This window comes from Hippopotamus amphibius, chromosome 13 (assembly GCF_030028045.1).
Source record: "Hippopotamus amphibius kiboko isolate mHipAmp2 chromosome 13, mHipAmp2.hap2, whole genome shotgun sequence".
Taxonomy (NCBI): domain Eukaryota; kingdom Metazoa; phylum Chordata; class Mammalia; order Artiodactyla; family Hippopotamidae; genus Hippopotamus; species Hippopotamus amphibius.
Window position 1 is genome coordinate 29091363 of NC_080198.1, and position 27254 is coordinate 29118616.

The 27254-nt window shown below is 42.2% G+C and overlaps 2 protein-coding genes across 4 annotated transcripts in view; both read left to right on the forward strand.

The window, feature by feature from the left end:
* Window positions 1–27254, forward strand: part of FHIT (fragile histidine triad diadenosine triphosphatase) — a 1404433-nt gene that overhangs the window by 1317880 nt on the left and 59299 nt on the right. The window lies entirely within an intron of this gene.
* Window positions 19832–20125, forward strand: LOC130834766 (HIG1 domain family member 1A, mitochondrial-like). The gene has a single exon (XM_057705527.1). The coding sequence runs from the start codon at window positions 19844–19846 to the stop codon at window positions 20123–20125; it is 282 nt and encodes a 93-aa protein (XP_057561510.1). The 5' UTR covers window positions 19832–19843.

A 27254-nucleotide genomic window follows, 5' to 3' on the forward strand; every position in this document is an offset into this window, starting at 1 on the left:
CTATCACAGCCACAGTGATTGTGCCATTCAAATCAGAACTGTTCACACCGGTGACCAGGGCTGCTGCCTTGTAATCCCCTTCATGTAGAAATGACTGCTTCTTTCCTTTGTGCATTAAAATGACTGGCGCGGTGAGCAACCGCCACTATTGTTCTGGATTTATAAGGACTCTAGTAAATCACCAAGCTATTTTCTTTTTCTTTTTTCTTTTTTTTATCCCCCTGAGATTAGTATTGGGGGTGGGGGGGAGGGCACAAAAGAGCTCACCCATGGAAGATTTTTCTCAAACTGTTTCTAAAGTCTGAAAACAAATCACAGAGGCTTTTTTTCTTTTAATGGAATATAGATTTGATTTCTTGACTTAAAAAACACACTTTTAATTCTGTCTGCGCATGCAGGATGCCCACACACTGACTAAAAAAAGACACATGAAGCTATTTGGAGAATTGCTTTGTCTACACAAAAGCAGAAACTGATTTGACTAATGATTTTTCTCCTCTTTGATTTTTTTAAAATAATTTTATTGAGATACCGTTAACAGGCAATAAACTGCATATATTTAGAGTGTACAATTTGGTATCCCAATCTCCCAATTCATTTCCCCCCAACCCTCCCCACTTTCCCCACTTGTGTCCATGTTTGTTCTCTACATCTGGGTCTCTGTTTCTGCCTTGCAAACCAGTTGATTTGTACCGTTTTTCTATAGTCCGCATATATGTGTTAATATACGATATTTGTTTTTCTGACTCACTTCACTCTGCATGACAGTCTCTAGGTCCATCCATGTCTCTACAAATGTCCCAGTTTCCTTGCTTTTTACAGCTGAGTAATATTCCATTGTTTATATGTACCACATCTTTTGTATGCATTCCTCTGTTGATGGACATTTAGGTTGCTTCCATGTCCTGCCTATTTTAAATAGTGCTGCAATGAACAGTGGAGTGCATGTGTCTTTTTGAATTATGGTGTTCTCTGGGTATATGCCCAGCAGTGGGATTGCTGGGTCATATGGTAACTCTATTTTTAGTTTTGCAAGGAACCTCCATACTGTTCTCCTTAGAGGCTGTATCAATTTACATTCCCACCAATAGTACAAGAGTGTTCCCTTTTCTCCACATCCTCTCTAGCATTTACTGTTTGTCAATTTTCTGATGATACCCATTCTAACCGGTGTGAGGTGATACCTCATTGTCGTTTTGATTTGCATTTCTCTAATAATTAGTGACGTTGAGCAGCTTTTCATGTGCCTCTTGGCCATCCGTAGGTTGTCTTTGGAGAAATGCCTATTTAGGTCTTCTGCCCATTTTTTGATTGGGTTGTTTGTTTTTTTGATATTGAGCTGCATGAACTGTTTATATATTTTGGAGATGAATCCTTTGTCTGTTGATTCATTTGCAAATATTTTCTCCCATTCTGAGGGTTGTCTTTTCATCTTGCTTATAGTTTCCTTTGCTGTGCAGAAGCTCTGAAGTTTCATTAGGTCCCAATTGTTTATTTTTGTTTTTATTTCCATTATTCTAGGGGATGGATCAAAAAAGATCTTGCTGTTATTTACATCCAAGAGTGTTCTTCCTATGTTTTCCTCTAGGAGTTGTATAGTGTCTGGCCTTATATTTAGGTCTTTTATCCATCTGGGGTTTATTTTTGTGTATGGTGTTAAGGAGTGTTCTAATCTCATTCTTTTACATGTAGCTGTCCAGTTTTCCCAGTACCACTTCTTGAAGAGGCTGCCTTTTCTCCATTGTATATCCTTGCTTCCTTTCTCATAGATTAGTTGACCATAGTTTATCTGTGGGCTTTCTATCCTGTTCCATTGATCTATATTTCTGTTTTTGTGCCAGTACCATACTGTCTTGATCACTGTGGCCTTGTAGTATAGCCTGAAGTCAGGAAGCCTGATTCCACCAACTCCATTTTTCCTTCTCAAGATTACTTTGGCTATTCGGGGTCTTTTGCATTTCCATACAAATTGTAAAATTTCTTGTTCTAGTTCTGTGAAAAATGCCATTGGTAATTTGATAGGGATTGCATTGAATCTGCAAATCACTTTTGGTAGTCTAGTCATTTTCACAATACTGATTCTTCCAATCCAAGAACATGGTATGTCCCTCCATCTGTGTTGTCTTTGATTTCTTTCATTAGTGTCTTATAGTTTTCTCAGTACAGGTCTTTTACTTCCTTGGTTAGGTTTATTCCTAGGTATTTTATTCTTTTTGTTGCAATGGTGAATGGAATCGTTTCCTTAATTTCTCTTTCTGATCTTTCATTGTTAGTGTATAGAAATGCAAGAGATTTCTGTGTGTTTATTTTGTATCCTGCAACTTTACCAAATTCATTGATTAGCTCAAGTAGTTTTCTGGTGGCATCTTTAGGATTTTTCTATGTGTATAATATCATGTCATCTGGGAACAGTGACAGTTTTACTTCCTCTTTTCCAATTTGGATTCTTTTTCTTTCTTTTTCTTCTCTGATTGCTCTGTCAAGGACTTCCAAAACTATGTTGAATAGTAGTGGCGAGAGTGGACATCCTTGTCTTGTTCCTGATCTTAGAGGGAATGCTTTCAGGTTTTCACCATTGAGAATGATGTTTGCTGTGGGTTTGTCATATATGGCATTTATTATGTTGAGGTAAGTTCCCTCTATACCCACGTTCTGGAGAGTTTTTGTCATAAATGGATATTGAATTTTGTCAAAAGCTTTTTCTGCGTCTATTGAGATGATCATGTGGTTTTTATACTTCAATTTATTTGTATGGTGTATCACATTATTGATTTGCGTATACTGAAGAATCCTTGCATTCCAGGGATAAACCCCACTTGATCATAGTATATGATCCTTTTAATGTGTTGTTGGATTCTGTTGGCTAGTATTTTGTTGAGGACTTTTGCATCTCAATTCATCAGTGATATTGGTCTGTAATTTTCTTTTTTTGTAGTATCTTTGTCTGGTTTTTGTATCAGGGTGATGGTGGCCTCATAAAATGAGTTTGGGAGTGTTCCTTCCTCTGCAATGTTTTGGAAGAGTTTGAGAAGGATGGGTGTTAGCTCTTCTCTAAATGTTGATAAAATTCACCTGTGAATCCATCTGGTCCTGGACTTTTGTTTGTTGGGAGATTTTTAATCACAGTTTCAATTTCATTACTTGTGATTGGCCTGTTCATATTTTCTATGTCTTCCTGATTCAGTTTTGGAAGGTTATACCTTTCTAAGAATCTGTCCATTTCATCCAGGTTATCCATTTTATTGGCATATAGTTGCTTGTAGTAGTGTCTTATAGTGCTTTTTATTTCTGTGGTGTCCATTGTAACTTCTCCTGTTTCCTTTCTAATTTTATTGATTTGAGTCCTCTCCCTCTTTTTCTTGATGAGTCTTGCTAGAGTTTTATTGATTTTATTTACCTTCTCAAAGAACCAGCTTTTAGTTTTATTGATTTTTGCTATTGTTTTCTTTGTTTCTATTTCATTAATTTCTGTGCTGATCTTTATGATTTCTCTCTGTCTACTAATTTTGGGTTTTGTTTGCTCTGTTTTCTCTGGTTTCTTTAGGTGTAAGATTAGATTGTTTATTTGGGATTTTTCTTGTTTCTTGAGGTAGGATTGTATTGCTATAAACTTCCTTCTTAGAACTGCCTTTGCTGCATCCCATAGGTTTTGGATCGTTGTGTTTTCATTGTCCTTTGTCTCTAGGTATTTTTTGATTTCCTCTTTGATTTCTTCAGTGATCCCTTGGTTATTTAGTTGTGTATTGCTTAGCCTCCATGTGTTTGTGTTTTCTACAGTTTTTGTCCAGTCATTGATTTCTAATCTCATAGCAATGTGCTTGGAAAAGATGCTTGATACGATTTCAATTTTCTTGAATTTACCAAGGCTTGATTTATGACCGGAAATGTGATCTATCCTGGAGAATGTTCCATGTGCACTTGAGAAGAACATATAATCTGCTGTTTTTGTATGTAATGTCCAATGGATATCTATTAAATCAAGCTGATTTATTGTGTCATTTAAAGCTAGTGTTTCCTCATTAATTTTCTGTCTGGATGATCTGTCCATTGGTGTAAGTGGGGTGTTAAAGTCCCCCACTATGATTGTGTTACTGTCAATTTCCTCTTTCATAGTTGTTAGCATTTGCCTTATGTATTGAGGTGCTCCTATATTGGGTACGTATATATTTATAATTGTTATCTCTTCTTCTTGGATTGATCCCTTGATCTTTATGTAGTGTCCTTTCTTGTCTCTTGTAACATTTTTTATTTTAAAGTCTATTTTATCTGATATGAGTATCACTACTCCAGCTTTCTTTTGATTTCCATTTGCATGGAATATCTTTTTCCATCCCCTCACTTTCCATCTGTATGTGTCCCTAGGTCTGAAGTGGGTCTCTTGGAGACAGCATATATATGGGTCTTGTTTCTGTATCCATTCAGCCAGTCTGTATCTTTTCGTTGGTGCATTTAGTCCATTTACATTCAAGGTAATTATTGATATGTATGTTCCTATTACCATTTTCTTAATTGTTTTGTTTTTGTCTTTGTAGGTCCTTCTCTTATGTTTCCCGCTTAGAGAAGTTCCTTTAGCATTTGTTGTAGGGCTGGTTTGGTGGTGCTGAATTCTCTTAGCTCTTGCTTGTCTGTAAAGCTTTTGATTTCTCCATCAAATCTGAATGAGATCCTTGCTGGGTAGAGTATTCTTGGTTGTAGGTTCTTCCCTTTCATCACTTGAAATATATCATGCCACTCCCTTCTGGCTTGCAGAGTTTCTGCTGAGAAATCAGCTGTTAACCTTATGGGAGTTCCCTTGTATGTTATTTGTCATTTTTCCCTTGTTGCTTTTAATAACTTTTCTCTGTCTTTAATTTTTGTCAGTTTGACTAGTATATGTCTTGGCGTGTTTCTCCTTGGGTTTATCCTGCCTGGGACTCTCTGTGCTTCCTGCACTTGGGTAGCTATTTCCTTTCCCATGTTAGGGAAGTTTTCAACTATAATCTCTTCCAATATTTTCTTGGGTCCTTTCTCTCTCTCTTCTCCTTCTGGGACCCCTATAATGCGAATGTTGGTGCGTTTAACATTGTCCCAGAGGTCTCTTAGGCTGTCTTCAGTTCTTTTCATTCTTTATTCTTTTCTGCATCAGTGATTATCACCATTCTGTCTTACAGGTCACTTATTCGCCCTTCTGCCTCAGTTAATCTGTTATTGGTTCCTTCTAGTGTCTTTTTCATTTCATTTATTGTGTTGCATATCTCTGTTTGTTTGTTCTTTAATTCTTCTAGGTCTTTGGTAATCTTTTCTCGCAACTTTTCGATCTTTGCATCCAGTCTTTTTTCAAAGTCCTGGATCATCTTCACTATCATTATTCTGAATTCTTTTTCTGGAAGGGTGCCTATCTCCTCTTCATTTAGTTGTTTTTCTGGGTTTTTAGCTTGTCCCTTCCTGTGGTACAAAGTCTTTTGCCTTTTCATTTTCTCTATCTTTCTGTGGCTGTGGTTTTCAGTTGCACAAGACAAAATACTGCTGATACTGCTTGATACTGCTGTCTGCCATCTTGTGGAGGAAGCTATTTAGGAGGCTCGTGGGTGCTTCCTGATGGGAGGGACAGATGGTGGGTAGGGCTGGGTGGGTGGAGCTCAGTAAGACTTTAATCTGATTTGGTGGGCAGACTCAGTAAAACTTTAATCTGCTTGTCTGTCAATGGGTGGGGCTGTGTTCACACCTTGTTTGTTGTTTGGCCTGAGGCTACCTGGCACTGGAGCTTACAGGCTCTTTGGTGGGGCTAATGGTGGACTCTGGGAGGGCTCACGCCAATGAGCACTTCCCAGACCCCTGCCCCCAGTGTCCCTGTCTCCTCAGTGAGCCACAGCTGCCCCCCACCTCTGCAGGCAATGCTCTAACACCAGCAGGTAGGTCTGGTTCCGTCTCCTGTGGGGTCACTGCTCCTTCCCCCAGGTCCTGGTGAGCACACTTTTTTGTGTGCCCTCCAAGAGTGGAGTCTCCATTTCCCCCAGTCCTGTGGAGGTCCTGCAATCAAATCCCACTGGCTTTCAAAGTCTGATTCTCTGGGGATTCCTCCTCCTGTTTCTGGACTCCCAGGTTGGGAAGCCTGATGTGGGGCTCAGAACCCTCACTTTAGTGGGTGGACTTCTGCAGTATAACTGTTCTCCAGCTTGTGAGTCACCCACCCAGCATTTATGGGATTTGATTTTAACGCGATTGCGCCCCTCCTACCATCTCATTGCGGCTTCTCCTTTGTCTCCGGATGTGGGGTGTCTTTTTTGGTGAATTCCAATGTCTTTCTGTTGATGGTTGTTCAGCATTAGTTGTAATTCTGCCGCTCTTGCGAGAGGGAGTGAGCGCACATCCTCCTACTCTGCTATCTTGATCCTCTCCTCCCTCCTCTTTGATTTTTGCTTGAACCCAAATGAGTAGTGATTTCTTGGCACCCCACAGCCATTGTCTCTGCATTCTGTAAATGAAGATTTGACGTGTTCAGCACGGCCATGGTATTGGGTGACATAGTGGAGCAGGGTGTCCTGGAGGTGTGTTGAGTCCAAGTGCCATAGTAACTGGACATGACTGTTTCACATCGAGACCCTGAGACTGGGCAGTTACTGGAGACCCTAAGGGGTTCTGACTTTCTCCGGTGACAGTAATTCTACTTTTGCCTGTCACTAACACTCTGGCTTGAAGGCAGGCCACAGTAAGAAGTGGTTTTTCCAGTAGACATGCTTTAAATTAACCAACCACAGGCAGCTCAGGACTCAGAACCGGGGAGTAAAAAGTCTACTTGGCTCAAAACCTCAGTAAGTCTTATTAATTCAGAGAGTAGAAAGCTTACATGTGCTAATTACCAAAACTACTAATTAGCTTTAATTATAAGCTTGGAAGGAAGTTGAAGTGTGTAGCATTTGATAGTGCTGTTGACCTTTTCAGTGTACTTTGGGGGGAGGGTGGGGAAGCAGAAAGGAGGTGTTATACAATTCATCAGAGAGCAATTAATTTAGGTCTTCTGATGAATATGTTATAAATTCACACATCTATGCATCTCAGAACATAAAGGAATTTTAATAAAGCCTTACCAATGTCAACTCAGACTGCCCAGCAGGTCAAGAAAATGTACTCATTTTGTAAGCGATTTCTTATTCTGTCACTGTTACAAACCAAGGGATAGTCTGGGTCCAGCCAGATGGATGCTTTTATACTGAAGTCATAAATAAGGAAGGGGGCTGTCTTTGACTGACTTCAGAGGATCCCTGGGAGGAGATGTTCTTGTAGACATTTCATGAGATGCTCAGAAATGTGCCCCATGCCAAGGTCTGGTCATCCTGCCCCCACAAACCTCTCATATCAGTTATTTTTGTCACTGTCTCTGAGCCCCGGCAACCAGAAACCACTCAGATGTGGCTGGGATCCTCTGTGCTGTTTTACTTAAAATGGCCAGACAGCTCTGCATTCACTGTTCTCATTAACCCAAATGATGCCAACTTTCAAAGGCCACCAATGCAGCCTTTCACACCCCAGATAAATGGAACCTTCCTTGGGCCCAGGAGCTGTCTCACAAACCTGGGGAGGTGCCCAGAGCAGTCTAGCATCTGTTTGCCTTGCAATAACTTGTAAACCCTGAGTCCCTTGTCCTCTGGATTTGAAGATTCTTTCTTTCGCCTATAATCTCTCAAAACTGACGTGTCTCTTAGTAACCACCAGAGGGATCCCATATAATGTGATAAAAATTAAAATCAACATGGAGGAATCACAGCTCAGCCAGCCCAGTACACGCTTGCCTCTTAGGTCTGGGTCTCTCTCTCTGGAAAATGAGAAGGGGGTGCAAAGGATGAGCAGCGAGGGGTAAGATTCTGCTTGGCAGCTTAAGGGAAGAGATCCTGAAGAGGCAAGAGCAGATGTGAAGATAGAGGGACCTGAGGGTCAATCCTTCTCTTCGCTGGGAAACAGACAAAATAACCAGACAGATATAAAATGAGTCCTGGTCTGTAGACAGAAAGCATTTTTTAAGTCGGTGAAACTGGACACTATACTTGTTTCCGAAGCTGTGTTCAGAGATTGAACTCTAAATATAATGAGATTTCATTTTAAGGGCTAACATCTTTTCCATTTTTAAAATAGATTTGAACAATTGTATAAAAGAGGGAATCAGGAGTGTTCTATATAATTTGCTAGGGCTGCTGGAACAAATTACCACACACTGAGTGGTTTGAAACAGCAGCAATTTATTCTCTTTGAATTTTGGAGGCTAGAAGTCCAAAATCAGGGCATCAGCAGGGCCATGCTGCCTCTGAAGCGGCCAGGGAAGGGTTCTTCCTTGTCTGTTCTAGCCTCTGGTGGTGGCTGTCAGCCCTTGGCCTTCTTGATTATAGCTGCATCCCTGCAGCTTCTGACTCCATCTTTACATGCCCTCCTTCCTCTGCGGGTGTCTGTGTGGCTCCAAATCATCCTCTCCTTATAAGGACCAGACATTGGATTTAGGGCCCAGCCTAACCCACTATGACCTCACCTTAAGTAATTACATCTCTAAAGACCCTATTTCCAGATAAAGTCACATTCTGATGTTTCAGGGAGACACGAATTTTTGGAGGACTCTATTCAGCCCAGTACACATTCCTTAACTATTCTTTTTAAAGAACTTTTCGACTTGTGATCCTAGACCCAAAGCAGGGCTGATACTCTTGTTCTAAAATGATTTCCAGGTCGTGAATGAAATCTATTAGCACCACCTGGAAGGTGATCCCCTTTCTGATTTTTTTTAACTTATTTATTTTTGGCTGCATGGGGTCTTAGTTGTGGCACACAGGATCTTCATTGCAGCGTGCAGGCTTCTCTCTATTTATGTCATGTGAGTTTTCTCTCTCTAGTTGTGGCGTGTGGGCTCCAGGGCATATGGGCTCTGTAGTTTGCAGCACGCAGGCTCAGTAGTTGTGGCACACGGGCTTAGTTGCCCTGTGACATGTGGGATCTTGGTTCCTTGACCAGGAATCGATCCCACATCCCCTGCATTGCAGGATGGATTCTTTACCGCTGGGCCACCAGGGAAGTACCCCCCTCTCTGATTTCTTAATCCAGCTGCTTAAACATATTGCCTGTCCTCTAAGCTGTTGGAAGGCTTATGTCAGAGTGTTTATAGCAGCCTTTGTGTGTGATTGGGTGTTGCTCGCTGAGCAGCTGAAGACACTGTTACTACCCTATCGTCCCTCTGTAGCTAATTTTATTGCCCTTGGGGCTGGGTTTTATAGATGATCCCTGAGCTTACTGGGTCAAATTAAAGTGGTTAAAACTCAGACGCCCCTTGTTTATTCCTGCTCTTAGTACATACCTGGCAGCACCACAGCCAACTGGAACTCCAGATCAGCTCAGCAGAGAGCTGTACATTCAGGTCAGACACGCTGCAGTGAGAAGATGATTGTATGCGGTATGTCAGGAAGATAGGCAAACAGGTGTTAACAGAACAGGAGGTGGGAGGAGAGCATCAGCAGAGGACGTCCGCGGGAGGAGCGGACTTTACCAAGATCGGTGATACAGCAGAGGGCAGAGTCTGGGCGGTGAGGAGGGAGGTCATCCCCGGGGGGCTTGTCACAGAAGCCCTGACTAGCCACCCTCTCTCACCGACTTCTTGGCCTGAGGCCCCACCACTCAAGCTTCTAGCCTTGACCTGAACCCAAGGATCATGGAACTTAAGCTCACTGCCAGCCCCCTTGCAAAGCACACAGTTCTGCACTTCTAGATATAAGAATATCGGCTTCCCCCGACAATAAAGGCCACTTATTATATGATTCCATCTGTATGAAATACCCGTGATAGGCAAATTGTTAGAGAGAGCAGAGCAGAGGTTTCCAGGGACTGGAGGGAAGGGGCAACGGGGGGTTACTACTTAATGGCTACAGGGTTTCCCTTTGGGTCATGAAAACCTTCTGGAACTAGATAGTGGTGACAGTTGTAAAACACTGTGGATGTACCAAATGCCACTGAGCTCTACACTTTAAAATGGTGAAAATGGTGAATTTTATGTTATGCGTATTTCCCCACAATTTAAAAACAAAACAAAACATTTTTTCCAGTCCACCTACTGGTTCTCTATTTGCCCCATGAAACCAAATCGAGGTCTAATTCCTTGTCCATGGGGCCATCTTTTAAATGTTTTGTTCTCCTACATCTGCAGGCACCGTCATTCCCCCATATCTCTGCTTTTCCAGACTAGTCACCCTGTGTTCTTCTGTTGTTCATCTTTGAAGTCCCTTATCCAGGGTGGGTAACTTCCACTAGATGTACCCCCTTTTCCCATTGCTTTTCTGAGATGGTGATTCAGTGGGATTTCCTGCTGCTGCTGTGAAACATGGCCAGCGTATATGGTGAATAATCACCTGCTTTGGCCTGGGACTTAGGACGCCTGGGTCTCAGCCTGAGTCCTGACTCTAACTCACTGTGCATCCTTAAAAACGTCAGTTAGCCTCTCTGGGCCTCAGTTTCTTCACTTGTAAAATGAAAGGACCTCCGACATCTTTCTGCCTCTCAAACTTTATATCCTGCTGCCTTGCTCTGGACCTCATTCCAGTTGATGGCACCCAAGAGTGAATTCCTGTCTAGCATCGATGCTGCCCTCCTCATCCTCCCGGAGCTGAAAGTTAACTCAGGTGCTGCATCTTTCCCACTAGCCTTAAGCTAGATCTTCTCCCCTGACCCACCCCAAATGTATGATATCTAATGGGGGAGGCCAGATGAAAGATTCACTGGGATTTTTATTAAATCCTATACAATTAGATATAGCACAACATTCCAAAGTATAATTCTAGATGTTCATTGCAACATCTAACCTATTTATATTCCTCTTGTCTTGCTGAGGTCCAGAAATCTCTGGATGTCCTCAAGCAGGTCCCTGTGGCATTTTGGATGGGAGGAGGGGGTCAGAGCCAGATGCCAGGATGGCCCAGTGGAGACCTCCTTCCTGGTGTTCTCCACATCCCCCCAGCCCTGTTTATCACTGTGCCATAGGGCTTTTTGGAGACCTTTCCCTTGTCTTCATCTTGAGGTGGGCGTGTGCTTGTGATTGGGTGGGCTGTGTTTGATTTTGTTGTTGTCTCTCCAGGGGTGAGTTGGGTCAAGTCACCAAGAGAACATCTCCTGTTCCGTAGCTGCATCTGGGCCCGCCCTCCAGGGAGGCATGTCATTTATTTGTCTGCAGTAATGCATGTGAGGCCACAGTGGCTGTGGACGATGGGACAGAGGCAAGTGGACAACAGGTCTCGTGGGTAGGAAATGCCACTGGGGATCTAGAAGCTCCCCATTAAAAGTTCTGATGTAGCCGTGACCAGTCTAAATACAGAAAGAACAAAGAGCTTGGGGGTCTCAGAGCTGAGTTCAGTTCCTTCCAGTTACCAGCAGTGTGGCCATAGCCAAGCTTCTGGCCGCTCTGTGCCTCAGCTACCTCATCTGTAAAATAAGGGCTCTTTTGAGGCTTCACTGAGGCCTGTGTCCTGAGCGTGGTGCTCAGTATTCGCGTATTACTCCCCTTTCTGCTCTTCTTTGATAGATGTTAAGGATCATGTGAGATAATCTCCCTGAAAATGAATTACAGAACCTCGGGCACCAGGCGTGAAGGGTTGAGTCGATATTTAGGCCTCTCTCCAAGCTCTGAGCCTTATCTGACCCCCTTGCAAAGCAAGAAGCTCTTTTTTTTTTTACCATAGGCAAGAACTCTGGAGGATTTATATGTTGTATCATAGAGAAAAAGAACAGAGGGAAGGGTGGAGTCCATGCCTGCAGGACTAGGGGTGGGCATGTGTGGTGTATGTGCAGGACATTACAAGCAGAGTTAAAATGGTGTGGCCTTGGACAGGTCTTCTCCCTCGCTTTGGTTTGTTTTCTTTAAATAAATTCATTTTTCTAGTTTTATTTATTAATTTGTTGGCTGCGTTGTGTCTTGTTGCTGCACACGGGCTTTCTGTAGTGGTGAGCAGGGACTACTCATCATTGTGGTGTGCAGCCTTCTCATTATGGTGGCTTCTCTTGTTGTGGAGCACGGGTTCCAGGTGCGTGGGCTTCAGTAGTTGTGGCACAGAAGCTCAATAGTTGTGGTGCATGGGCTTAGTTGCTCTGTGGCATGTGGGATTTTCCCAGAGCAGGGCTTGAACCCATGTCCCCTGCACTGGCAGGTGGATTCTTAACCACTGTGCCACTTAGGAAGTCCCTCCTTCACTTTGTATTCTTTTTTCTTTTTGGCCGCTCCACGTGGCATGTGGGATCTTTATTCCCCAACCAAGGATCGAACCCGTGCCCTGTGCATTGGGAGCATGGAGTCTTAACCACTGGACCACCAGGGAAGTCCCTTTCCCTCACTTTGGATATCCATGTTTTATCTGAAAAATGAATTGCATTAAATCACCTTTAATAGTCTTGTGGGAAATATGAAAGTTGGGGGTAAGAATCACCCAAACACCTGGCCTTTATCTCTCTCTTCACAAGTTCTGGGAGGGTAAGTGCCCACAGAGCAGGAAATCATACAAAGCGTTGCTCTGAGTCTTTGATTCTGTGCCCCAAGCAGACTCCCCCTGTTCCCAGCTAGACAAAGGAGGGCTCTTGCTTCCACTAGAGATGGTTCCAAATCCTGGAAACGAAGCACATAGAATGGTCTCCTTAGCTCATTCACTCTGTAAGCCTACATCAGAGTCTAACATTAGATCACTCCAACAGCAAGGGAATACCAGTCTTGAGGAGAGAGAGAGAAGAGTCATTTTCCCGAATGCCTAGAACACAGCTGACCTTGGCAGTTCACTCCAGCCTTTCTAGGATGGGGCAGCCCTGCCTGCGGATGGCCTGCCTTAACCTGGTCCTGGTTGGAGCTCAGTGAGACCAAGATGGCAGTGCCTTCCTCCTCAAGGGAACAGCTAGCCCTGTGGGATAAGCAGACAGACAGATATTGACCCTGCTAGGCTTTGGTGTAGAAAATGTATGGCCCATTACATCTCTTCCAACGTAACCAGCCCACAGCATCCCTGCCTGGATTTTGAGTGTGACAGGTTGTGAGCCCCTGATGTGGTTTCTCTGATTTCCTTCTTTCCCCCAAAGAATCAGAGACGAGGGGATAACCTCATGTGATAGTCACAGTGTAAGTTGTCTTTGAGGCCCCTCCCTGCGCAAGGACACAGAATCTTTCATGAATAAAGCCACACCAGTGGAGAATGTGCACATCTTGCCCGACGCCAGGCTGCTACTTAGAAATGCTTGAAGACCTCACCCTGGCAAGTCAGTCCCCACGTACATTCATCACTACTCAGCATTTGTGTGTCCTGGATTGTCAGATTTCTTGTTCCTCCTTTCATTCTGCTATTCTTTTTCTTCTTTAAAAAAAAAAAAATCCTTTCTTTGAGCTGTCCCTTGCTGAAGCAAATAGGGAGTTATTACGCGGCAGTCTCCCGGAGGCTGTTTTGTTCAGGCTTGGTTGTCCAAGGCAACCGATAAAAAGAAACGTGGGGAACAAAGCCCCTTTGCTATATTGGGTCGCCTTTGTTGGCTTGAAAAGGTCAAGAACTTCTTTACTTAGCAGGGTCTCCAGATGACTTTGCTAAGTGATGAGCGATGGAGATTCTCTTTGAAAGCCTGACATCCTTCTACCTTTGTTCGTATGCAAAGTGTTTTCTTAAAGTGAGGCCTCCGCCTTCGCACATTCTTGCACTCTAATGAGACCTCTGCTGTTGCCAAATCACAGTCAGGGACTATTAATGCGGCAGGAGGCAGCATGCAAGTCTTCATCAATGAAGGCAAAACCGCCCGCCCAGATGAAGAGCATGGCTAATGAGCGCCACGAGATGACAGGGAAGTGGAAACCTCCCCTGCCCTGTGCACGCCTTTAAGGTCATCATTCTTTGGTCTTCTTTCTGTCCCTACAACTTGGGAAAAATTGATCCCTCCTGCCTATAAATTGGAAGGAATATCCTAGACTCTTGACTCTCATTCAGGTAATTAACATATTGAGCTGTCAGTTGAATGAGTGGGAGGGAAGGATGTGTGTGTTTTGTTGGTTTTTAAATGTAGTAGAAACATAAGTGCTGGGTTTCAGGATGAAAGTTTATGATCTTTCATCTAATATTCATCGATTGCCTAGTACGTGTGAGCCAAGCTGCTAGGCTGGGCTGGGGATGTCACAGGGCAAGAATAGCACCCAAGAGGTGCTTTAATGAGGGTACAGTCTAGTAGAGTAGGTAAGACTTGTATCCATATTATTACAGGCCAAGGTAGAAAGCGTTAAAAGAAACAGCTAAAGGCTGTCATTTCAGAGGAGTAATTCTTTTTTTTTTCTCTCTTCTCACAGCTTTCTTTTTTTTCAATTAATTTTTATTGAAGTATAGTTGATTTACAATGTTGTGTTAGTTTCCACTGTACAGCAAAGTGAATCAGTGATACATATACATATATCCACTCTTTTTTAGATTCTTTTCGCATATGGGTCATTACAGAGTATTTAGTTCCCTATGCTCCACAGTAAGTCCTTGTTGGTTATCTATTTTATGCATAGTAGAGTGTATATGTCAGTCCCAATCTCCCAATTTATCCCTCCCCCTCTTTCCCCCTTGGTAACCATAATTTTGTTTTCTATATCTGTGACTCTGTTTTTGTTTTGTAAATAAGTTCATTTATGCCACTTTTTTTTTAGATTTCACATATAAGTAATATATGATATTTGTCTTTCTCTGACTTATTTCACACATTATGACAATCTTTAGGTCCATCCATGTTGCTGCAAATGACATTATTTCATTATTTTTTATGGCTGAGTAATATTCCATTGTATATATGTGCCACATCTTCTTTAACCATTCCTCTGTTGATGGACATTTAGGTTGCTTCCGTGTCTTGGCTATTGTAAATAGTGCTGCAGTGAACATTGGGGTACATGTATCTTTTCAAATTATGGTTTTCTCCAGATATATGCCCAGGAGTGGGATTGCTGGGTCATGTGGTAATTCTATTTTTAGTTTTTTAAGGAACATCTGTACTGTTCTCCATAGTGGCTGCACCAATTTACATTCCCACCAACAGTGTAGAAGTGTTCCCTTTTCTCTACACCCTCTCCAGCATTTATTGTAGACTTTTTGATGATGGCCATTCTAGCTTGTGTGAGGTGATACCTCATTATAGTTTTGATTTGCATTTCTCCAATAATTAGTGATGTAGAGCATCTTTTCATGTGCTGTTTGGCCATATGTATGTCTTCTCTGTCCCTGGGATTATAGCAATAGTGACTTAACTGTTTTCTGGTCCTCATTTAGCACCTACTTTGTTCTGGGCAGTGGGAGGGAGGGAACACCAGACATATAACAGGTTCGTATCTGGGTAAAGAGACAAAGTACCTCAAAAATAATAATCCGTTGCAAGCTGTGTTCGAAGGCCTCAAACATACCTGTCTAGAGGGCCCAGACAGTAGCAGTGAGTGAAGAGAAATGGGCCAAGGATAAGTAGAATTAAAGGAAGATTCTTAGAACTGGAACCATTTTCTGTCTAAACAAGGCAGTGGTTACTTAGCTACAACTCATTATTGCCAAACAGGAGAGGGGGTCTAGGGCCATTAGATATATAGACATTTTGTGTAAAATCTCTCAATTTGTGAGTACTGACAATTATTTTTAATTCTTTCACACCTGGATAAACCATACAAAGCATTCGGAAGGCCTGAGCTGGCCGGGAGCCTGCCACTTGGCAACCTCTGGTGTGCACTGTGTGGAATGTGGGAGGAGCATTCAGGACAGCCAGGAGTCTCGGGGGAACATTTGTTATGGGTATAGAAGAATGGACGGAGGCAGGACAAGGATTTTCCAAGTAGAGGGAAGAATGAGCAAATGTATGCATCTGGGAACCTGGATGTAGTGGTCAGAAAAGGCCAAGGACGCTGGTCCCTGGAGCCCAGGGCACGAGCTAGGGTCGGCGGACCGGCCATGAACCTGAGGCCAGAGAGATTAATGGAGGCCAGACACTCAGTGACCTTGTGCAGGTCACTTACCCACTTGAAACCTCACTGTCCTCTTCTGTACAATGAGGATAGTGACATCTACCTCCCAGAGTTGTTGGAAGGAGTGGATGGGATCATGAATGGAAAATGCCTGGTGTCATATCTGGCAGTGATACAGAGTATTTAGTTAAGTGTTGATTCTTAAGTTTGGACTTCAGTCTGCTCGCCGTTATTAATAGCGGACAGTGCAACTGCACTAAACTCTTTGGAGATAAAAACGTTAGCTTGTTACTAAATGTAAATTTTCTTTTGCAGAAAATACAGTATTATGTCTAAATTAATTATTACTATTTAAATATTTCGTTCCTAAAGTGGCTCATTTGCTTTGCCCAGAGCCTCTTCAGTTCCTTTGTTTGCCAGAATTCTGCAAAATGTGTGTCCGCCACTACTGAGATTGTTCAGCCCCTGATGCATTCGTATTGACTTGTTTCTGGTGGTAGCTTGTCCTGAAATGTGTGTAGCAAGCAGGTATTTTATGATAAAATTGTTGTGTAGTGCATGCTCTGTGTGGAATTCAGAGGAAAACCCGATTCGGTAATTAACAATGCCAAAAAATGCAAGTAACTGGTCATTGTTCAAATAACAGTACTGCTATTTTTCTTTTGTGGCCCATTTGACTTGTGTTGCCCTAAAATTCCATTTTATTGGGAACCCATTTTTCCACCTAGTCTTTCTTGGCAGGGATTTTTCCTACTTTAAACAGTTTCTAAATAACATTCTATATTTCAAGAGTAAAAAGAAATCTTTTTTAAAGATTGTTTTCACTTACTTATTAAGACTAAATATTCTGAAATGTACAAAGAAGAAAATAATCATCTGTGTTCTTTCTCACCACCCAGAATTAAGCATAGCTAAGCTCTTGGCAGATTTGCATTTGCATCCAGTCTTTTGTAAAAAAGTCATCTTTTATTTTGTGAAAAATGATAACATATCCATCATAAAATTTGTTTAAAAAATAAGATACAAAAAAATTAAAGACAAACATTTATGTCCTAACATAGTTATATTGGGTGTGAATCATTTCAGACAGCCTTGTATGCGTTGCAGGTAAAAGGATGGATGCTTCCTATAAGTTTATGGGGTTGCTGTGAGGATTAAATAAGCATACAAGTAGCACAGGGCCTGGCACAGGGTGCTCAGCCAGCTTTAGATCACAGTAGTTAGCAGTGAGCTCTGAATAAGCAGGTGAAATTGTGTGATTCTAGAGGGTAACTTCTGTTCAGCATTTAGTGGCAGTCTAGTATTCAAGCTAGACCCCAGACTTCAAGGTCTCCTCTTCATCCCCAGTTGGTAAAGAAATATTCACCACCTCTTGGTGGTAAACTGGGAAGGGGGAGATGACCTTGAGTGGTGATGTAGTTCTGCCGTTTCTGAACTGCGTGATAAGAGATGAGTCACTCTGAGGCCCTGTTTTCCCATCAGCAAGACGTGAAGAGTTCTGCCAGTCTCCCAGAATCTCTTGGGAATTTCATGAGCAGATGCAGAGAGAGCTCTGGGGATGGAGCAGGTCACCAAATGCTGGTCCCTCTTCTCCCCACCTCTCTCTCCCTACTACCTCTCCACTCCTTTCCTGTTTGGGTTTAATGCTCAGCAACTGGGACACTCAGAAAACGCTTACAAAGCCCTCTCAGTTACATTTCAGACCCCTCCTCTTTTCCTGAGGATCCCTCTGATCCTAACCCTGGAGGTAATGAGTATTGATTGAGACATTTGTGTTCCTCTGTGGCCCAAGAAAGGGTGCACGTGTTGGTTGCTTCTGGTTGACCGCGCAGCTGAAGGCAGGAAGCAAATGAACTGTTAGAAGGTGGTTCTTTGCACCTGAAATTCGTTATAGATTTAAACCCATTTTGAAAATGCACCTGTAACTCTGTGAGCCAGAGTAAAAGCCTGGGCCACTTGGTGAGAAACCCATTTTGCTTAGTGATTAAAAAGTCTGGCACTGCCTAGGTCTTTGAGCTTTGCTGAAATTTGCTATAGCTTCTTTTTGCCATAAAGCAGGTGTCAAGTGAAGACTTTGTGTGTGTTTATGATCATTATATTGTATTAAAGAGTCGTGTTGAGCTCCAGAATGAAACAAGAATGCTGCATATTCCTCTACCTGTAAAGCAATTAAATTATTGTCTGACATGTTTATAGCTCCAGAACCAGTAATCAGCTTTTAGTCTGAATAGGGGACGTGGTGTTATAATCCAGTGCTTTGCTGAGAGGTTCATATTTAGCATTTGCATTTGATAATTTAATTTAAATAATACTGAGCAAGCACTGTCACACTTCTTGGCAACTGGCAGAGTGATAGGAAAGAATGCAATGCGTAAACTGTGTTTTTGTAAATAATTTTGTATTCCTTAGTGGTTTTTACTTCCTTGTTATTAACCTCTGCTGCCCTCACTGAATAAACTAGAAAATGGTAGTAGCCTCTAAAGTCACAAGTATTATGTCTCTCTTTGTTCCTTTTTCCCTCTTTCCATGGAAACAATATCTGAGAAATCTCCACATTTCCATGAGATTGTGAAAGGCCTGCAGCGAACCTTTAAAAAAAAAAATCCCCCCAAAGGACTTTTTTCTTGCAAGATGCCTTTATGTATTAGAGATCAATTTTCTGATAAGATTCTCTGTTCCAGAGAATATTTGGTAATTTTAGCAAAAGTAAGTACTTGCCACAGGAATAGTGAATCCCGGGTTAATGCCCTGTAATATCACACACGAAAGGAAATAAATTCTAGAAATGATCTCTTCTCTCCAACATCCCCCTTCAAAATAAAGTTTATTGGATGATTCCAGAAGTTTCTTTTACAGGACTTTACAGCTATCAAATTTCTTTACAGGAATTGTTTGCTTCAGGGCAACATGTCCCAACTGGTTTCCAAATATGAATCCTTAGTACCGACTTCACATGGTTGCTATTTTTACTCTTTTCCTCTTCTATTTCTCCTGCACCAAACCCACACAGATGATTCTCATCTCTTGGTGCCCTGAGGATTATAGGCCTTGAGAAAGAAAGTGCATGAGTTCTACCATTAGTTGTTTTTCTTTCTTAAGATATTTTCTCTTCATTTTGCGTGGTTTTATAACCATACCCCAAATGACCTGCTTAAGCCTTCCCAGGCACCAACTCCTGATCAGAAGTCAGGAAATTCAAATGAAGCTGTTCATTTTGACTGGACCTCCCTGTTCCCAAGACCTGCCTTGTCACCTGAAATGCTGATTGGTTGCAAGTGTTCCACGTGTATCACCTTCAAAAGAAGGCTCTTTTACTATAGGATGGAATTTTTTGACAGATATTGTTTAAAACTGAGTAAAAATAAAAATAAATGAAAATATTTTAGTAGTTTTCCTAGTGTTTCTAATCCCACAGGGAATCTTTCCAGGGAAGGAAATGGAGCAATGGTAGAGATGTGCCTCTTTCCTCTGCTGGATTTTGATTCAGCACGGCTGGCCACGCGTGCTTTCTGAGCGCACACCAGTGTGGCTGGGGACTAGCAGAAGCCTCCATCCCATTCATATTTGAAATGTGTCCTGAGAAATGAGGCCTTGAATCTGTGCAAATGCCCTTTGAGAGGCCGCCCGTTGCATTAAAGAACAGGCCTTGCTCTCTGACAGCCGGAGGATGAGATATTTTTCATCTGTAGTCTCTTACATATCTCCCAACAACCATGGACACCATCAAGCCCCATTTTCCAGATGCTCAAATTGAAGAGTAGAGAGGTGAGATAACTTGCCATGGTCACACTGCTGGGAGCAGAACAGCCGAGATTAAATGCAGGCTTTTCTGTTTCAAAATCCCATGCTCAGAAGCCGGTTGCAGCCTGAGACGTCTAGTAGTTGTCTGAAGATTCTTCAATCATTATGTCAAGCAACACAGATGTTTCTCTTTCTTCATATGATGAAGATCATGGGTCTAAACTTATCCGAAAAGCTAGAGAGGCACCATTTGTCCCCATTGGAATGGCAGGTTTTGCAGTAATTGTTGCATATGGATTATATAAATTAAAGAACAGGGGAAATACTAAAATGTCTGTTCACCTGATCCACATGCGCGTGGCAGCCCAAGGCTTTGTTGTGGGAGCAGTGACTCTTGGTATGGGCTATTCCATGTATCGAGAATTCTGGGCAAAACCTAAACCTTAGAAGAGGAGATGCTGTCTTGTTCTTGGTGGTGCTTGCTTTAGTTAGACATCTCACATTGAGGTTATATGTTTATGTTGAAAATAAATTGTTTGGGTCAGACAATTACATGGTAATTTGAATACTGGCTACCTTTCTTGCAGGCTTGATTTGCCTGGTGACCAGGTTACTGGTGACCAAGTTCACTAGCTAGGTCATTCAGGGGAGGCGGATTAGTGCAAAAGAAACATGTCACTTTTAAATGCACTTGATAGTGGTACAATGTCCACCTTCTTACGAAATTAGTTCTAAATAGGACAACATGCCAATGCTGACAATGCTCCCAGTTGCTGCAGAATATCACATGCTTTTGATGTAATGTAGCAATCCTATTTACCCCAGTTAATTTAACTTTCTGACTGACTTGTGGACTGACTACTGTTTTAAGGACTGGCTGGCTCTCTAGGAACCCTTTCAGAACAGTGCATGGAATACAACAGTATAAACCTCCTGGAAATGTGTGTGTGTTTTTAAACCAAACCTAAAAAGCTGGTAACAGAGCTGCTTTGAAGTAGTATTTATTTCAGAATCATAGTTGTAAACATGAGAATAACTTAATTGTAGATCGCTGTTTAGCTCTTTTGTAATTGCAGAATTATATTTTGCTCCTGTTATATTAGAATAATTTTTAAATGTCATTTTGAAATAGTTTATATTTAAGTGCTAATGGAAAGGTAAATGAAGAACACTTTTTAAATGTGTGCAGTATGTTTATTTTCTCTATAAGAATCATAAATGTTTAAATAAGTTGCCTATAATGGAAGTGATTTATGAACAAGCTGGTTTGGTCAGATATTACACAGACTTCGGTATACTACAGAATGCTTTGTCGTACTTGTGAAATTCTCTTGTCTAACCTGAACTTACATTCCCTGGTGATAACATGGTAAATGTAGTGATATTAAAGTAAGTGAACACACATACACACACACACACAAATCTCATGCTCATTGCATGCCCTCACGTGTTCCAGCCACTACCTCTTTGTGTATATCAGCAGATGTCCTGTCAGTGTATAAAGTTGTTAGGTGTATCTGTGACCTTGGCCTATGGTCAGTTTCCGTCACCCCTGAATCCTTGTCAATGCTGATACATTTAGTTATGAAAACAGTTGCCAATGTCCAAGTAGCAGTAATGAGGCCATACGCAGGGATGTGTGGGCTTCAATGACTCACAGAATCTTAGGATTCCAGTGGTGAGAGAGTGAGGTGTTGGTTTAATTTTCTTCCCTTCCACGATCTAGCTCAGAATTGACCCGAATCACGTAATATTCTACTGGAGTCTACTTAACGTTATCTTGATCTCTACCTTTAGTGACTAAGCTAATGAAATAGAGGTGATAAAGCATCTCTGGGTAGTGTCGACACCCTTCTGTCTTGGCTCTTTTGGAGCTGTTTCAGACGTCCTAGCTATTGTATGGGGGGGGCGGGTTCAATGTTTCCAACCAAAGAGAAGACTTGAGAAAGCGATTGTGATTTGGGTGTCCATGATTCTGGAGTGTTTCCCAGCAGAGAGGCTCTGAGAAATGGAGCCATAGTGCTCACGAGGTGGTCACCAAAACACAGCCTCTGGGGGGCTGGGAGCAGTGACCCAGGCAAGTGTATTTATTTATTTATTTATTTATTTTTTATTTTTTAAGAACTTTTATTGAGATATAATTGACATACAATAAACTGCATGTATTTAAAGTGTACAATTTGATTTTTTTTTTTCTTATTAGTAATGTATATATGGCAATCCCAATCTCCCAATTCATCCCATCCCAATCCCCCCACTTTCCCCACTTGGTGTCCATATGTTTGTTCTCTACATCCGTGTCTCTATTTCCAGGCAAGTGTAATCTACTGCTCCTGTGATAGTAAACGTTCAGGTTTTTCACAGGAACGGGACTGATAAAATCCTGAGAACACAGATACTTTATCATAGCAAATGTAACGATTTTCATTTGTTTTAAATCCATGATTAGTTCTGTTAATAAAAATGTCTATTTAAGCTACTTAAGACACCCACTAAAATTCTCTAATATAAATTTCATGGAAAAATTCCAGCAGAACTATATTAGTTTTTCCCCCATTAAGGTAACGTTATGGACTTTTAATGGAGCTCTCGGCTATAATAGTTTTTATTGACCTAATTATTAAATGAGTTAAAATCTGTCTCAGTGTCTTTACAGTTATGTAATAGTGGCGTCAGAGGGAATGCCATGGTTGGTTACTGAGAGAGAAAAAAGGAGAAACCCTGAAAAACATCTCCCTTATATATCTGTGCTTCATTTGAAAGGAAAGATAAATAATACTCTACTTTCATTGAACGTATTTGCCTTTTAACTATTTAGGAAATTCATAATGTCAAAGTGATACTTTGTGGTGAGCTATACTCTTAAACATGGGAAACTGCTGTTTTCTCTTTCTTGCCTGTCTCCTATGCATTTTCTCTTTTGATAATTTGCAAAACTAATGTTAGAATTTTAGCAATGATATTACATATAGGCTGGAATCATTGAAGAGCTTTTTTGTAATTAGTTTTTAGGACAAAAGTAATATGGTCAGTGGAGTAAATTACAACAGTGCAGAGGGAGGAGAGTAAAATAGCAGGCCCTACTTTCCAGAATGATCGTTGCTAAAAGCTTGAGGAAGCTGTTTGTAAATGATCAATTTTTGTATTTTAATATTTGACATTTCTTTGGTACAGATAACACGTGTGACACACACACCCCTAATCCCCTCTCCCTGTCCCAAAGCAGACATTACTAAGGGTTTGCCGTACCCTTTCTCACTGAGAACAGTGCAGCCTTGGGATCTCTCTCAGCCTGAGCTTCAGGAAAACCTGAAGATGCATACATGTGAATTTCATTCACTAATCAAAGAAATTTTGTGAGGAAGGGATGAGCATCATAAGTCCCATTTAGCAGACACAGACCCAAGACTCAGCAAGGAAGGGACTAAAACAGGGCACAGAGCTAGTAAGAAGTAAATTAGAATGAAAAGGCGCAGCTCCTGACTCCTGGTCTAGTCATCATTCTGTCAGTTTTTCATTCACTTGCTCTCTAGAAGTACTCATCGGACACTTTCTGTGTTTTAGGCACAGGACATTCAGCAATGAGCCAGACAGGTGTGGTCTCTTCCCTCAAGAAACCTCCATTCTGGAGGAGGAGACAGATAATAAGCTCACAAATAAATAAGATGATTTCAGGTAGCAGTGGGTCCCATGAAGAAAAGAATAGAACTATGGTTGTTTAGGGGGTTGCAAGGAAGGTCTCTTTGGACATTTGAGCCAAGACCCAGAAGGTGACGCCACAATGAGAAATCTTGGGACAGAGGTCCAAGACAGAGGGAGAGGAGCTGGTAAAAAGGGCTTAGGATGGAAGGAGCCCCATGTGTTCAAGGGAAGCCCATGAATGTGTCTGGGAGGAAGGAGAGAGGTAGGCTGGGGCCAGATTGTGCAGCACCGTGGGAAGGGATTTGGGTTTTTCTCTCTCTTTATTGAACACCCATCAGAGAGCATTAAGCAAGGAGTGACCTCACCCAATATATGTTGGGTGCAGAGTGGAAACACCACATCCTGACCCCACAACAATGTGCAGCCAGTCACTAGACATAGTTTTGTCTTGAATGCAAACTGGAGTGAACCATGTCTTGCTACAGGTACACACTTCTACTCTACTGAACTCAGAGATGGTGTTTCCTGTCTCCAGCTCTTCCCTGGAGCCATGGACTGGAACATATCAAAATACCAGGGTTAGGACCACAGGGTAGGACACTCAGTAGAGATTCTGGTAGAGATGAAAATGCAGAGAAGCTCCTTGTGTGTTACACCAGCACTCAGGCAATGCATGACTTCCTGTAAGGAGGCAGATACACAAGCCTGTTTGAACTAGTAAGAGAAGGCACGCCTTTGCAGCCACTCTTTCCTGCTGAATGTAATGCTGTTCTGCTTAGTGGGGCATCTCTTTACCCTCAGTCCTCATCACACAAACCCACCCTCGCTGTACTGTTTTGGTTTATTTTAATCCCCATATCCTTCATGAGGTAGCCTTACTGTATACAAAAATAAGAACTCTTAGTGTCACCACCATCATGCTTTAAGGCACAGGAATCTCAGCTCAGTGCTCTGTGATGACCTAAATGGGTGGGATGGGGGGTGGGGGTGGAAGGGAGGCCCAAGAGGGAGGGGATATATGTGTACATATAGCTGATGCACTTCACTGTACAGCAGAAACTAACACAATATTGTAAAGCAATTATACTCCTATATATATATACACATATATATAATCATTTACAATAGTACAATTTGCTGAGTAATTACTGTGTGCTAGGCACTTGCATTTGCATGGCATCCTTGCAACCCTGTGGGGTAGGCACTGTTATTATATTGTTTTGCAAATGAGGTAACTTAGCCGCAAGTAAACTAAGGCTTGGCCACAGTCAGGCAGCTAGCAAGGGTGGAGTCCAGGAGGTTGAACTACAGAGTCCTTACTCGTAACCAACAAGTGACCCTCCCACTTAGTGTCAAAGGGAACGGTGTGCCTGAACTTAGGAGTAAATTGGGACTGGGTTTGAGACCCATCTCGATTTCCTCAACTGTAAATTTATGATGGCACTGAACTCAAAGGGTTTTGGTGAGATTAAGTGAGATATAAATAAAACACATAGCAGCGTGCCTAGCACACAGCAAGTGCTCTACGAACCATGTCACTTGGGCACTGGTCCTCGGGGCCCTGAGAGGGAAGCTGAGAGCCGTGCCGTCATCGTATGGGACTGTTGGGGGGATTAGGGAGGTTGTGTGTGTAAAGCACTTAGCACACAGCCTGGGGTTTCTGCTAGGCTCTCTGTAAAAAGTGATGGCTCCTCTTAATAATCTAAGAACAAATGATGGCCTGAATTTATGCCACCTGTTGCAAATCAAAGTAGCAATTAGGGAAAACTCATTCATCTCTTCTATATTTTCATTTCTGAGATAGGAATGAGCACCGTTCCTGGTAAGGTGAGTGTAGCTGAGATGGAGTTGCAGTAATGCTGATGGGCTGGCACATTTCTAATTCTGTCTGATACTGTTTCAGAGAAGCCATTTGTGCTGTAACGGGAAAATTTAGTGCAAGACCTTTGAAGGAAAGTCTGTGTAATACTTAGTTTAAGTCAACTTCTGACAACAATATGTTCTAGAGAATTGCAGATGTTCTCAAATCACATAATATTTCTCTAAGAAAGCTGTGTGATATTTATCCGATAGAGCATCTGGTATGAGGAGGGGTGTAAAGTTTCTTTTTTTCATCGTTAAAAAAAAAAATTTCTGCCTAAGTTTGTGCAAAACATCCAGCATATGGGGCAGTGATTCATGGATTCCAAAACTGTGGACCATGTTAAAAAGCTCCCCAAGGGTTCACATGAATGTGAAACCCAGTTGAGAAGGTGCTATGGGCTGTATCTGCCCCCACTCTCCGGGATGCTGTGTAAGGCAGGCTAACAGTGTTGTTGGACCCGAACGAGGAAGAAAAGACGATCGCTGACTTCACTGGGCTTGCTCTCAGGTGCCAGGTCTTTTGCCCTCTGGAGTCCCGTTCCCATCTGTGAAAAATAGAGAATGGTGTCATCTTTCAAATGAGGCAGTAAAGCAAGCACGTTACTCCATAGGTTTTCATAAATTTGAATCAACCCTGTCTTGTAAAGTCCTGTCCCCTCATGAGACCAAGGTTATGCAAATCCTGCATTTCCTCACATTATCCTCTGGCAATGCTCTGAAGGAAATCTTTATTGAATTATTGCAAGGACTGTGCTTTGGGGAAGGTGACATGGGAGAGGGGAGGTGAGGGTTTGATGAGACTGGTCTGGAGGCCAGGAGACTTGGGTTCTTGCTGCCACTAGTCATGTGACCTTGGGCAAGGTTTGCTTCTCATTGTCACCTAGGGTAAAATGAGGGACTTGGACAAAAGTTCCCTTCATCTATTACACTGTGTCAATGCCATCTTTGCCCTTCCTCTCTTGAGAATAATGCTTGATTTACACTTTTTTTTCTGCCTTATAATAAAGAAAGGCTGCTGCTTTATTTGGCCTGCAAATTTCCCTACTTCATTTTTAATGATCACCTAAAATAGAGGTCCTTACCCTGGAGTCCCCAGACAGACCCTGAAATTAGATGCAAAAGCTTGAATATAGGTGAATATTTAAGGGGCAAGGGAAAGCTTTGTGATTTTCATTTATTCAGTCAGTGAATATTGGACACCGGTTCTCTGCCAGGCACTGAGCTCAGCAAAGGAAATAAAATGGGGATCTGAGCAGATACAGTACCTGACCTCCCAGAGCCTCCTCTATAATGAGGAAGATTCTAGAAACAAGTAAATGGGCCATCCCAGTGCAGTAGTTTAGAGGTGTGGTGGGGTCAGGTGGAAGAGGCAAGGCACTGCAGGAGGAGCTGGAGAGAGGGGGCTCCTCACTTAGACTCCATCAGATGCTCAAGGGAGCTCATGACCTTAAAGAAAGGATGAGAACTTGTGAACTAAAGGAAAGGGAATCTGACGTGCATGGTGCTGGTGTGAGCAATACCTGGAGAAGTGATCACAGGTGGACAGATACACGTGGGATGTTCAGTCATCACTAATGCATTCAGCACCGCAGTCTGGTTTACAGTCTTGAAATGATGGTGATCACTGCCATCACAATCCTGGCTAATGTACGTGGAGCGCCTACTACGGACCAGAGTCTTGCTAAGCGTTTAACATCAGCAGCCTCATGTAGTCATAAAATGTCCGCAGCGAGGGGGTACATCCCTATTTTACACCTCGGAGAACACCGAGGCTCATGGGCATTAAATTATCTGTTCAGGGTCTTCCAGACAAAAAAAAAAATCTGGGATTAAACCCAAATCTGGATGATTCTTAAGCTTAGTGTTAGTTTAGATTTTTGGATCACAGCGAGGGGACACCTGGAACCCTCACCTTCCAAACAGGTTGGAAAATCATGTTTTCTTGAATTGTTTTGCCAGATATGGCCAGGCTTTAAATTTAAAAACAAAAACCAAATGCTGGTACCATCTGTTTCTCCCCACAGTGGAAGATAGTCTCTCCTAGACTGGCACTGAGAGGTCCTTCAATTAC

Excerpts from the sequence above, each read along its gene's own strand:
- LOC130834766 (XM_057705527.1), top strand. The coding sequence starts at position 19,844 with ATGTCAAGCAACACAGATGTTTCTCTTTCTTCATATGATGAAGATCAT.